Source organism: Pelodiscus sinensis, chromosome 3, assembly GCF_049634645.1.
Source record: "Pelodiscus sinensis isolate JC-2024 chromosome 3, ASM4963464v1, whole genome shotgun sequence".
Lineage (NCBI taxonomy): Eukaryota > Metazoa > Chordata > Testudines > Trionychidae > Pelodiscus > Pelodiscus sinensis.
Window position 1 is genome coordinate 127,086,199 of NC_134713.1, and position 13,155 is coordinate 127,099,353.

Here is a 13,155-nt window from a genome sequence, read left to right on the forward strand (position 1 = left end):
CATTCATTCTGGCCTCTTTGCACCACTTAAGTGGGAAAAAGGTGCTCAAAAGAACCCAGATGCTTCTAGCTGAGAACTCCTTCAGCATGGGGGCCTTGTAGTTATCAGTGGCTGTATAGAAAAGGTGGGCAACCTGTGACCCATTGGGGTTCTCTGTGTGGCCCATGCGACATTCTGTTTAGTGTTGCCCACATGTAGGGCTGCTGGATTCTACTGGTTTTTGTCTGCATATTTTTACCAGTATTATTAAAGTGGCACACATGTAAAGCAAGGACACGCATAATGAGGTGTCTGCTGATTGTACATAATATTGATGTGAGAGATGTTCACTCCCTCTGCATCCAATGAAAATGCTGTTATGGTTCAATTGGAATACCCCACAAATTCTAAGTATGCAGGAGGAAACCGTCTCAGTTATGACAATCTTGCAGTACACTGAGACAAAGGAGGACCACTCGTAGCCCGCTCACTAGCTTAGGTTGCCCCTTGCCACTGTCTAGCCAGCTCAGCACAGAGATACAAGATATGACACAGCTACCATGTGATTCTTTTGGGACTATAAGCAACTAAAATATTTTACCTACATGGTGACTCAGCACAGCTATACTAGGATAATCAAGAGTGCTGTTTCAGGCTCTCTGATAACCCCACATCCTTTTTGTGCCAAGCAAAAATTAAGCATAGTAGAGAATGTGGGTTGAAAGTCTTTTGCTGTTGTAGAAGAAAACACAGATCCTTACACTTGTCTCAGATGGTAAAAAGTTCACATTTAAGGTGTGAAATCTACTGTCACTTCATTTTGTTTATTTATTGGGATTTTCAAAAATCCCAAACTGACTTAGAAACACAATTAGTAGAGAAATTCAGTGGGACGGAGTATGGAAAACCCCACTCTACCTGTTATTATATACCTTGTTTGGTGCCTCATTAAAGACTTCTACAATATAAGGTGATAAATATGCCCCAAAATGATTTCACAGTAATCAGAGGAAGAGTAAAAGAGATTTCCCCATTTAGGGATAACTACAGAGAGACTGGAAGTAACATTTCAATAGGAGTTGCAGGTGCTCAGCACCATTCAGGAACAGGCCGTCCAGCTCCAATTTATCTGCCACTAGCAGGGTAGCCTCTCCGTAGCACACTGATAGAGTAGGATAATATTGCACATCAGCAAAAGGGTATAGTCTTGGAAAGCACAGGGCTCTTTTCCTGAGGTATCAAAAACAAAAATCTTTGCACGTTTTAGGCAATGTCAGCAGGCAGTAGCTGTTGCAAAGGAACATGTGTAAATACTGAGTATTTGAGGACACCAAAACATTTATACTAAACTTTTCTTTGGGGGGGTTTCCATTCTTTGAGGGGGTTTCCTTTCTACCTTGTTGTTTGTTGGCTGCTTCTTTCAAGTGTTTCAAGGCCAGCTTTGTTCCCATATCAGGGTACAACGGGACTTATTGATTGGTTGTGTATTTTTAATTTTATAAATTTGTGTACAAGTATAATTTCAAAATGGTCCTATAGATTTAAATGGGGAGGAGCATCTTTTTATACTAATTCTGTAGTATAAAGATTTCTGTATGCAGAGAGAGTCTCCATACTTTGCAATAGTTGTGATTTACTGAATTGAGACCCATTTGCTATTTTTTATGACTATTTACATAACTACCAAATAGACAGATGTGTGACGTAGTAACGTGAAAGATGCAAGTCTAAGGAAATTTATCTTTCAAGTGACGTAACTGTGTTGTTTTGGCCATATTGGTCCCAGGATATTACAGAGACTGAGCAAGTTAATATCTTTTTATCTGGAATTTCCAAAACTGCAGAAGAGCTCGGTCAAAAGCTTTTCACTCTCACCAATAAAACAGGGATTTCTCAGTCTTTTTCTTTGAGGCCCCCTCACATGCTGTAACAACTCACCTGCATCACAACTGTTTTTCTGCATATCCAGCTCCGTGATGTCCAACACGCCACCCACTAGTCACATGTGACTATTTGGCTGGTTGTGTGTGGCTAATTCACTATAGCAATAGCCACTACTTGCTACTGCTTCAAAACTGGTTGACACCACGGCAGTAGATTAAAAGCCAGAGTTAGGAACAGGGATTAGCAAGCAGGGCCACTGCCTGGGGCTCCTTGCCACAGGGGGTAAGTAGCTCAGGCTTCAGCTTTCTGCCTCGGGCACCAGCAAGTCCAATGCTGTCCCTGCTCTCTGGTTAAATTTGGTGGCTCTCCTGAAACCTGCTCATAGCCCCCAGGGGACTGTAGACCCTTGATTGAGAACCATTGCAATAAAAAGATATTACCTATCCCACCTTGTCTTGCTAATTGACATGATTTTCAGATATCTAGGAATTTGCATATATGCATATTATGAGTTCTAAATTGAAAAATTGCTGCATCTGTACAAGTTAGTGAATTCAGAGTAAGTTCTAGCCAACACACGTGAGATATTTAGAAAACACCAACAGAGGGGAAGGACGGAAGAAGGAATGAAGGTAGGAAGGAAAGGCAGACTCATGCCTCTTGCATCAATTTTTACAAAAACAAAGAGTGCAACTGAATTTTAGTCCGTTAACACACAGAGACCAATTTTTAGAGGAGCTATCTACCCAGGGATTCCAAAATAGTTCACCTGCTTCATGATAACATTGGTTTATTGAATGGGAACTGGTTAATCAACATTGACTTAGTGCTCATGGTTTCTGGGTGACTGCTAAGCATTTGTGCCTAGTGTAAAGTAACAATTCCAGATATCTATATTATATCAGCACGAAAAACATGCTGACGCTTTAATCTAACACAGGGGTGTCCAAACTTTTTTCAAAGAGGGCCAGATTTGAAGAAGTGAACATGCATGAGGGCCGGGTCGGAGGCGGGCGGAGAGCGCAGGGCACGCCGGCCTCACGGCGGCCCGGGGGCAGGGCGAACCCGCAGCCGAGCGGGGCTGCGGACGTGCCCTACAGGGCAGGCTCTAGGACCGCGGAGGCCATGGGCGGCAGCGGCGGCGCGGCCGGAAGCGGCGCGCTGGGCGCGCCAGTTCAAAAGAGCACCGGGGAGCCAGGAGAGGGGGAGGAAGCGGGGGCCGTATTAAATCGGAACACGGGCCGCAATTGGCCCGCGGGCCGGACTTTGGACATGCCTGATCTAACACCAACAAACTAATACAAATAAGGATATAGGGAGTTTCTGTATCTTTCTAATAAACAAGAATACTTTGAAACAAATTAACAGTTATCTGCCTCAAGCCAGAGAAAAGTATGAAACGGCTTTTGAACAAGTTCTAATAAAAAAGTTACCTGCAATACTGAATCCATTTTTATATCCTTGCTGCTCCACAGCAAACATCCACCCTATGATACCACCAACAGAAGCAAGAGGAAGCAGAGAATACCCCAGCACCTCCGGAATAGTGCTGATAGCAGTGTATGCTCTTCCATGGTTCATCACAACGTAAGAATGGAGGTCAGTGTTCTCAAATACAACTGGAACTGGGTTACTTCCTACAAAGATTCTCCCTTTCACTTTCCCATTTACTCGCTGAGGTGAACCTGGTAAATAAAACACAACAATAGAAGGTAAAGAATTTCAACAAAGCAAAAACAGAATTAAACACACAGTTCAGAGCTATGTTTTCTAATCAGTGTAACCATTTTGTGCAAACAGGAATGAAAAATTAGTGTCAACATGCAGGGCAAGAGACAGATGACCACAGAATTAGACATGCAAGCCACCTACAACTGGGGTGTAAAGCTGAATACTTAATTATGGTTTTATTGCTATAAAAAGAGAGAGAGTGGGCAGAGTTTCAATAATTAGATCTTATCCTCTTTCATTTTTCCCCAAGGACAGAAAGTTGAATGAGCAAACTATGTGGTTATAACATCTGCAAATAGTGAATGGCATACAGTAAAATCCGAATGCCGTATAGCAAACCCCCTAATTATATAAATTCCTGCCCTTCAGAGACTGGTCTGTCTCTTCAGAGCTAGAGTACAAATTTGCTCCTCCTTTATTTGATGTTATCGTCCATTAATCGACCAAGTTTTATTGTAATGGTCCCTATTGTGGTCACTTATGACAGGTCTTGGTGTATTTAAAGTTATACCAAGTCCAATTTTAGTCCCATATTTTTCATACCTCAACTTTCCTCAAAATTCCATCATATACAATTAGTCACTAGTGTTGCACAGAGGTAGTATTCTGGATTATTATTTATAATAATATATTATTTTCTAATGTATAAAGTACATGCTCTATATTTAAGTTACATTAATATCAGATCTTTTTATTTTTCTTGGTCTGGACTGGTTTACCTTTGTAATTAATACTGACTGAAGTGCAGTTTTTTATTTGGTAAAACCAGGAAAGCAAGGAAAACTTTTAGTCAGTTACTTAACAGTTGAAATGCATGTACAGATTGAGTCACTCGAAGGATTACAAGTGTATACATAAGAAATTCCTTTTTTGATCTCACACAAGCACCATGTTTAAATATAGATTCAACAAAATCAGGCAACCTAGACCTTTGCTATAGGAGATGAAATGTCAGAGAAACAGGAGTCAGACTTTGACCCCAGTACTAAAAGTCAGATTGTGCATCAATTTTAAAGCAGTTTATTTCCTAGAGATGGGCCAACCCAGGACCCTGTATCCTAAACACCACCTGAACTTTGCAGATCTCATAAATTAGAAAATAATTACTGTCTAGTTTTCCTTTAGATGTTCAGTAGTCCTAGCAGGCATGGCTGAAAAGGATTAAAAGTGTATGTAATTTCTAAGAGATGCATAACTTTGCCCCTGGAAACATTTATCTCCCTTTCAAAATGGAGTAGTTTGAAAACATTCGGCTAATTTTGTCAGTGTATTGACAAAATTAGACAGCGTCAGCTAATTTTGCCAAAGTATCATCTTGACTGCAATAGTAAAAAGGTTACCTGCCTTTAACCTATGCTTTGGGACTAAAGAGCAGCCTTCAATTATTTGTCTCCAAACAAAGAACCATAAACTAGAAATTCAGATAACACCACCCTGATTTGTAACATCAAATGTAACAAGCTATTCTAGCCTCTGTGCTAGACTACTGAAGTCTGGAGAGACTTGAGTAATGTGGAAGCTTTGTGTGTCCTGATGTGTCTGGCTCATAGAAGCTGGGTGCCATCAGCTGCAGCAGCCCATTTTAACATAAAATAAACAAAGCTGTTCAGAATGTAATCATGAGAGTTCTACAGGTTGCAGCTCCCTTAACCAGGACTCTCTCATCCAGCAACATCCATGATTTGACATGACCCCGGATGCTCCTGTCCGAGAGAACCCTGGAGCAGGAGGACCTGCAGCTGGAAACCCCGTGAGTCTGGTGGCAGCGGAGCTACAGCAGCCAGGGTAGCGGCAGTGCCGGGGCAGCCCAGGTAGCAGTAGAGCGCTATCTGGGCTGCCTGCTGCCTGGCAGTGGAGCCAAGATCATGGCTAGGGCCACATCAGTCCAGGCACTGGCAGGGCCATAATATCCTGGGTGGCAGGAGCCGGTCCACAGCTGTCCCGGTGGTGGCAGCAGCATGATTGGGACTGTCTTCCTCCCAGCAGCAGAGCAGGGGCTGCAGCCGCAGCAGCCAAGGAGGGAGAAGTCGGGCCAGGCCACAGCAGCCCAACAGAAGCAGCACAGTGGAGGTCATGTGCCACCCAGCGGCAAGGCTGGGGCTGCAGATGCAGCAGCCCAGGAGGAGAAACCTGGCTGCAGCAGCCCAGCAGAAGCAGTGCACCTGGCCACGTGCCACCCAGCAAGTAGCAGAGCCAAAGCTGGCCAGCAGGCCATCTGGCCAAGCCAAAGGAGCCAGCAATAAGGAGAGGCAGCAGGATGAAGGGCTGGTGTCGGGGACCTCCCATTATCCAGCAAATTCCCTCGTCCAGAACTGGTTAGGTCCTGAGAGGGCCTGACCAGGGAGGCAGTGTTCCCTCTAAGATTTTCCATAAATGAGCAGAGTCAGTTTTGTCTTGTGCACCAATATTGAGGTCGTGCACGCTTGTTCAGATGTGTGCCACTGTGGCACCCAACATATACACACCCACACACACCCATATATAAATTTCATGGAAGAAAGAATACTAAAACGAGGGACAATTATCAAGGTGCATGACTTTAAATGTTTATTTAATACAAAGTCAAATAAATAGAAAATTAATACTGCACAGTTTTCAGTGTGTTAGATTAGCCTCAATATTTTTCTATTCCACTCAGGCTCCACTGAAATGTTCTTACTGGGCTCCCATACAGGAGCCTAACCTGCTCCTGCAGAGTTCCTCCTCTGATTTCCAGATCATTACAAACTCAAGAGAAACAAAATGATTTCAACAGTGTCCGGGCCCTGGCAGACTGCTCCTGGGGAGTGATGGAGGGCTGGCTGCCAGTGGCTTGCTGGCTCATGTTTTGGGACCACTGGGTCAGGGGCAGTGACTGCTGGCTCTGGGCTGGCAGGCTTAGAGCTAGCCCAGGAATTGTGGCCAGAGTCAACCCCTTTAAGGGCTCAGGGGAGGGGGGAGGGAGAAGAGTGTTCTTGGTTGAGGCTGGAGTGGCCACCAGGGCACCCTGGGAAGGCTGGAGGCCCCCTATTTCGATATATGTGTCTACACGCCACTTATTTCAAAATAGCTATTTCAAATTTGGCATTATTCCTCGTGGAATGAGGTTTACTAAATTCAAAATAAGCGCTCCGCTATTTCAAATTAATTTTGAAATAGCGGTTTGGCTGTGTAGACGCTAGTAAAGTTATTTAGAAATAACTTTGCAGTGTAGACATACCCACAGGGATTAATCCACATTAAAGGCTAACATCTTGGAATTTAAAAAAACAAAATAAAATGGTTTTTAAACTACAGAATGAAAGAAAAGGGTGTTAAAGTAGCTAGATGAAGTTCATTTTTGGTTCTCCTCTCGAATACCTAGATAGAGATTTTTTTTTCCCAAAATCTGTAATATAATTTGTTGTTTCCCAAATTCCAGCTATGGTACTGCTATAATTCAGCTCTGTACATTCTAGAATGCCTCCATTTCCTCCCTTCAAATAATCTTTTCTTTTTTTAAAAATGAACATGTTATATATTTCCTCTGTTCAGCTTTGCTGACCTATTGCAAATCCCGTAGCTTATTTTGAGTTAATTTCAAAATAAAGCGCTATTCTGAAGTGTCCCTTAATCCTCGTGGAACGAGTTTTACAGGGATGTTGGAATAGCACACATGTTATTTCAAAATAATGGGCACACTATCAACACGGAAAACACTATTTCAGGATACCAGAAGTATCCCAAAATAGCGCTGCTGTCTAGATGCACCCTATGCATCTTCTATAAAGGTTTCCATTGGCAGAGGAGGCTTAAATCAGCACTGTGGACTGCATAGGAACTCTATCCACAGAAGTTGCTTTGGAGAATATTCTACAGGATTAGATGGGGCAGGATTAGGTTTCTCTGCACAAGGACACGCTAAAGAGGAGAGATTGAGACCTCAATTCCAGGGCAGAAATTCTGCTGTGTGAGGCCCTGCATCAATGTCTGGGTAAATTTAATATTAATTCATAGGGTCAAATTCTTTCTTACCAATTGCCATCCCTGTTCCAAGTGGGGCCCAGAGAGCAGTTGGTTCCGGCCAACTGAGAATTCCATTTCCATAGGGGTGCTTTCAGCTGATGTAACTGTCTTTTTTTTCCAGTCACACTCTTGTGTAGGAGCAGTATTTGGGGGGTGAGAAAGAGTGGAGAAAGTACAGAAGAGGAGAGGCTTGCATGAGGGTTTGCAGTTTGCACTAATAATCTTCTGGTACTATCTGTTCTACTCTGTGCTGAAATGATACTGTTCAATCCAGAGGATCAGAAAAACATAACTGGCTCCCTAACACTTTTGCCAAGCAGAACTCAGTATAGGAAAGTAATAGAGACGTAGCCATGTTAGTCTGGTGTAGCTGAAACAAAAGACAGGACTATGCAGCACTTTAAAGACTAACAAGATGGTTTATTAGGTGATGGGCTTTGGTGGGCCAGACCCACTTCCTCAGATCAAACTGTGGAAGAAAATTGGCACAACCATATATACCAAAGGGATACAATCAAAAAAAGTGAACACGTATAAAATAGACAAATCAGATTTTAGAACAGAGGAGGATGAGGGGGGGAGGTTAGTGTCTATGAGATAATATTAGGGGTGATAATTGGGGAAGCTATCTTTGTAATGGGTAAGATAATTAGCATCTTTGTTAAGGACACTCTAAAGAGGAGCTTCCCCAGTTATCACCCCCTAATATCATTATCTCATAGACGCTAACCTCTCTCCCCTTCCCTCCTCTGTTCTAAAATCTGATCTGTCAATTTTATACGTGTTCACTTTTTTTGATTGTATCCCTTTGGTATATATGGTCATGCCTATTTTCTTCCACAATTTGATCTGAGGAAGTGGGTCTGGCCCACAAAAGCTCATCACCTAATAAGCCATCTTGTTAGTCTTTATAGTCCTGTCTTTTGTTTCAGTATAGGAAAGAACCTTAGGGTTCCTTTTCTTATTCTTTATATGATAATCACGTGGTCATTACTGATTTAAAATTAAGTGTGTCAAAGAAAGGATTATAATGTTGTAGTTTACAATTTTTGAGCCAGGACAATTAATGTTAATGGCATTAGAAATCCCCAGGCGGCCTCAACCCTTGACGGCCCCAACACCCTGAGGCCTCGGCCCCCAGCAGCAGCCACCTACCACGCCTGCCAAACTGCCTTAACCGCTGGTGGCAGACACTCATCCTCCCATGGCTCCAACCCCCAGCAGCTTCAGCCCCCGATGGCAGTGGCAGCCGCCTGCCAGCCTGCGGCTCCAACCCCAGCGACCTCGTCCCTCAGCAGCAGCGGCCACCCTCAAGCCCACCATGCTGCTCCAACCCCTGATGGCATCCACTCGCCCTCCCAAAGCCCCAGTTCCCAGTGGCCTCCGCCCCCGGCGGCAGCTTCAGCTGCTTACTGAGCCTGCCACACAGTAGGGATGTTAAATTTAGATCAACTGGCTAATTGAATAGTCGATGCAATTTGCATCGACTATATGATTAGTCCGTAAGGGCATGTCCGTCTTTGAAGTGTAGCAACAGCTGATGCTACACCTCAAAGGCGAAAGCACTGCAGGGAGCAGGGGGCCAGTGGGGGACTCAAGCAGTCCCCCACTGGCCCCATGCTCCCTGCATCATTTCAAAGCCGCAGCATCGCACAGAGCCCACGATCTGGCCCCAGGCTCCACTTGGCACTGCTGCTTTGAAGCATCCCCTCTTCTCTTCCTCCCCCACCCCCCCGCTGCCTCTTTCTGATAGAGGCAGCAAGGGGAGGGGGAAGCATCTTGTCGACTATCCAATAAGCATTTGCTAGTTGTTCACATCCCTACCATGCAGCCTCAGTCCCTGGCAGCAGCGGGAGCAGCTGCCCCACAATGCATCTCCGGCCGCCAGAGCAGCCACCCCCAAGCAGCCTCCTGCCCCCCCCTTTCCCCCCCGGGAGCCTCTGCCAGCCACACAGCCCAGGCTCTGGGAGCAGCCATACCACTCACCTTCCAGGTCCAGCAGGCAGATGAGTGCTGCTGCATAGCTCTGGGAAAAGAGGTGGGCGGGCTTAGAATTTTCTGTGTGCGGCTGTGCAGGCGTGCACATGAGAGGGAACAACCTGTACAACCAAACAAATCCCTGGCTTCCTAAATATATGCTATTTAAAGTAGCTAATTTTCCTGAGAAACACTCGTTCAATTTTAAGAAGTGTGCTGACAAAGACTGCAGGATTCCCATTTGCTTGTGTGAAATTTACAGAGCAACACTTCTGAGTTTATCTGCTTATTTGCATAGAGTGAGGGGAGGAGGGAAGCAAGAGAACTAGGCTACACAAAGAGAGCATCAGATTGTTAATTGTTTATTCTGTTAAACATGTGTTCCAGATTGTGGTTTACATATTTTCTTGACCCCATGACTACATGGAAAATGTACTTTTTTTGGACCCATCTGGCATTCAGAGTCAGCATTCATATTAGTGCAGTGAAGGCTTTTCAGAAAGGCTTACACTATGGAGCAGTTCACATTGCAATTACCCCAAAAGAGAGCTGGTGCCTAGTCGTTATCGAGAGTCTACACTCTCTAGCCAGCACGTTGCGCGAGAGAACCTCACTGCAGTACTGTCAACTTGTTAGTCGAATAAAGGACACATCTCCACTTACAGGATTGATGCTCTAATGATCAATCGTCAAGGGTTTGATTTAGCAGGCCTACTGAAGATTTACTAAATCGAACACTGAGGGTACCCCCATTGACACTGATAAGTCCACGAGAGCATTTCACCCATCGACCTCCCACTGTGGAGACAACACCAAGCTCAGCTTAAGGTACGTTATTTATGTAGCTAGAGCCGTGTTTCTTGAGCTAATCTTCTCCTTTGCAGTGTGGATCTGGCCTTAGTCTTAAGAATGTTCCCAGGAACACAGTGTGTCTGCTCATAGTAAGATACTACACTTTACTGGAGATTAGTGAAGCGGTAGTTCTTGGTGCTCTGTATCTCAATCTCAACTAATAGTCTAAATAAATTATTCAAAAAATCTGAAGTGAGGCCAAAATGTGACAAGACAACTGTCCATTAAAGTGTCATGTTTATGTACAAGGCATCTGGCCCCCCAATGCACAAGTAAAACAGAATTAAAAAAAAAAAAAAAAAAAAGGACTCATAACATCAGCTTTCTTATGGTTTCATCCTGAACCAGGATATGTACTTGCTGCTTTTCAATTAATTTAAGAGGGTTTCCTTCCTTTTCTTCCTCCAGCTACACACCAAGGCTATGTCTACACTGGCGGGTTGTTGCACCAAAAATATGCAAATAAGGCTAAGTGTGGAATATCACCAAGCCTCATTTGCATATCTAATGAGCCACCATTTTTGCGGAAGAGGCTCTTGCGCCAGAAGGAGCGTCTACACTGCCCCTTCTTGCGCAAGAAAAACCCTCTTGCACAATGCCGCTATGCAGATTATTTTCAGGAATCAGGGCATTGCGAAAGACGGTTTTTCTTGCGCAGGAAGGAGTAGTGTAGACGCTCCTTCTGGCGCAAGAGCCTCTTCCGCAAAAATGGCGACTGAATGACTGCTCTTTTCTAACAGGTGTAAGCTCTCATACGCAAGAGGGCAGTGTGGATGGTCAGCAGGGATTTCTTGTGCAAGAAACCCCTATGGCTAAAATGGCCATCGGAACTTTCTTGGGCAAGAGAGAATCCACACTGCCATAGATGCTCTTGTGCAAAAGCACAGCTCGCACATGGTAGTGTGGGCATGTTCTTGGGCAAGATGTTCTTGCGCAAGAAACCGCCGGTGTAGACATAGCCTAAGAGTTTCCTCCCATGAGCAGAATGAATTTTGTGTTGTGCACCAGTACTGAGTTCATGTGGCTTGTTTGGATGTGCCACTGTGGCACTGTTATTCATGCATATTTTTAAACCTTTACCTTTTCTCTCTGTTGCCATGTCTTCTCCCCTTGTTCTATCAGCTCCCCTGGTGCCTGCTGCCCCCCCCCAACCACTCACCCTCCTCAGCTGTCCTGACTCCTGCCCTTCTCACTGCCCTCAGCCCTCCTGAGACCTGCCCCCCCCATCAGCCCTTCTCTGCCCCCTGTGCCCACTCCTCCAGTAGCCCCACTCTGATCATATGAGCTACCCCTCCTCATCCCCTCTCCTAACACCTCCCTCTACACACCTGCCCTGCCTCTCTCCTCTGGTGCTGGTCCCTCCCCTGCAGGTGTCTGCCCTTCTGCTTCACCCCCAGAATCCCCTGGCACCTGCACCCTCCTGGTACCTCTCTCTTCCCTCACACTGCCCCTACCTACCTTGTCCTCTTTTTCCCTGATGCCCACCCTCTGCCCCCATTCCTCTCATGCCCTTGTGCCCTCACATATGACTTGCTCCATCCCCACCTTCCTCATTCCCACCCCCTCTTTCAAACCTTCTCCCAGCACCTTCCCTATCCCTCTCTAGCCCCCAATACCCTTACCCTCTCCTCTCCCAGCATCACCCTGCTGGGTCCCGGCTGATGCAGGAGAGTGGCCACCTCCCTGAGCTCACCTCACTGCCTCAGGCCTGGGCCTGGGCCTGGGCCGAGTCCCTCCCCCTTGCCTGCCACGCCGCTGTCATTTAAAATACCCAGCGCGGCGTAAGCATGCACCACAAGGGTGCATGGGCGGGGCTGGCCCGCCACGCCTGCTCACTGTAGCGTTCGCCTAGGGGCAAGGCCTCTGCATCCCGGCACCCCGTCAGGCACGCAGTTTGCGTATGCGCTGCAAGGGCACAGGGGAGGGGCCAGCCTGCCGCGACAGCTTGCCGTAGTGTGACCAGTGGCGGAGCCCCTGCGTTCCATCACATTGGGACTGCGGGCGCCCCGTTACAAGTCCTCTTCTCCTCCGGGGACGCTCTGGGGCCGGGGAGGGGGGGGAGCAATATTTAGAGCCAGGGGAGAGACCCAGCTCCAAATATTGGTGGAGCAGAGCCCCCGGCTCTAAATATTGCTGGAGCCTGGGCACCACAAGCCCATATAACTCACCGCTCATGGCTAATTCTACTACAGACCAAAAGGGTAATTGTGTAAGGAAAAATCTGTTTTCAGAACCTACTTTCAAGGAGAGACCTGCCTACATAAGCAATCTCTGCAGCTTTGGGGCAATTTGGTTTGCCTGTCAGAAATACACTTTCATGTAAAACAAGTAGGCACTTAGCGCTAATGACAATGGTATGAAAGCACTTCAGCTATGAGCATAGGTTCCAAAGAGCAGTGCTTTTGCCATCTTAAGTTACATTCTCATCTTCATCATGGATATCTTCTTTATTATGCGTCCACTTAAACCGAACATTGAGTTTACGTACAGCTTTCAGAGAAATATGCAAAATTAAGGTCTCATCTATGCTACCAAGTTTTGTCACCAAAACTGCCTTTTGGTGACAAAACAGTGAGAGCATTTACACTGCAATGTGGCTTTTGTTGGGAAAAATGCCTGGTTTCAGTAGGCAACAAAAAACCTCTACCCTAGGAGAGTTTTTTTTTTCCCTTTCCCCCTTCTTTTATTTTCAACAAAAAGCCAGCATAGACACTGCTGGTTTCTTTGTTGACAGAACTGGTTTCCACC

The 13,155-nt window shown here is 45.6% G+C and overlaps 1 protein-coding gene across 1 annotated transcript in view; it reads right to left on the reverse strand.

Annotated features, from left to right (window-relative positions):
- Positions 1-13,155, reverse strand: part of NID1 (nidogen 1) — a 95,537-nt gene that overhangs the window by 64,621 nt on the left and 17,761 nt on the right. Inside the window, exon 6 of the mRNA XM_075924803.1 lies at positions 3,297-3,548. Within this exon, the coding sequence (XP_075780918.1) occupies positions 3,297-3,548 (252 nt within the window). The remainder of the gene's footprint in view (positions 1-3,296; positions 3,549-13,155) is intronic.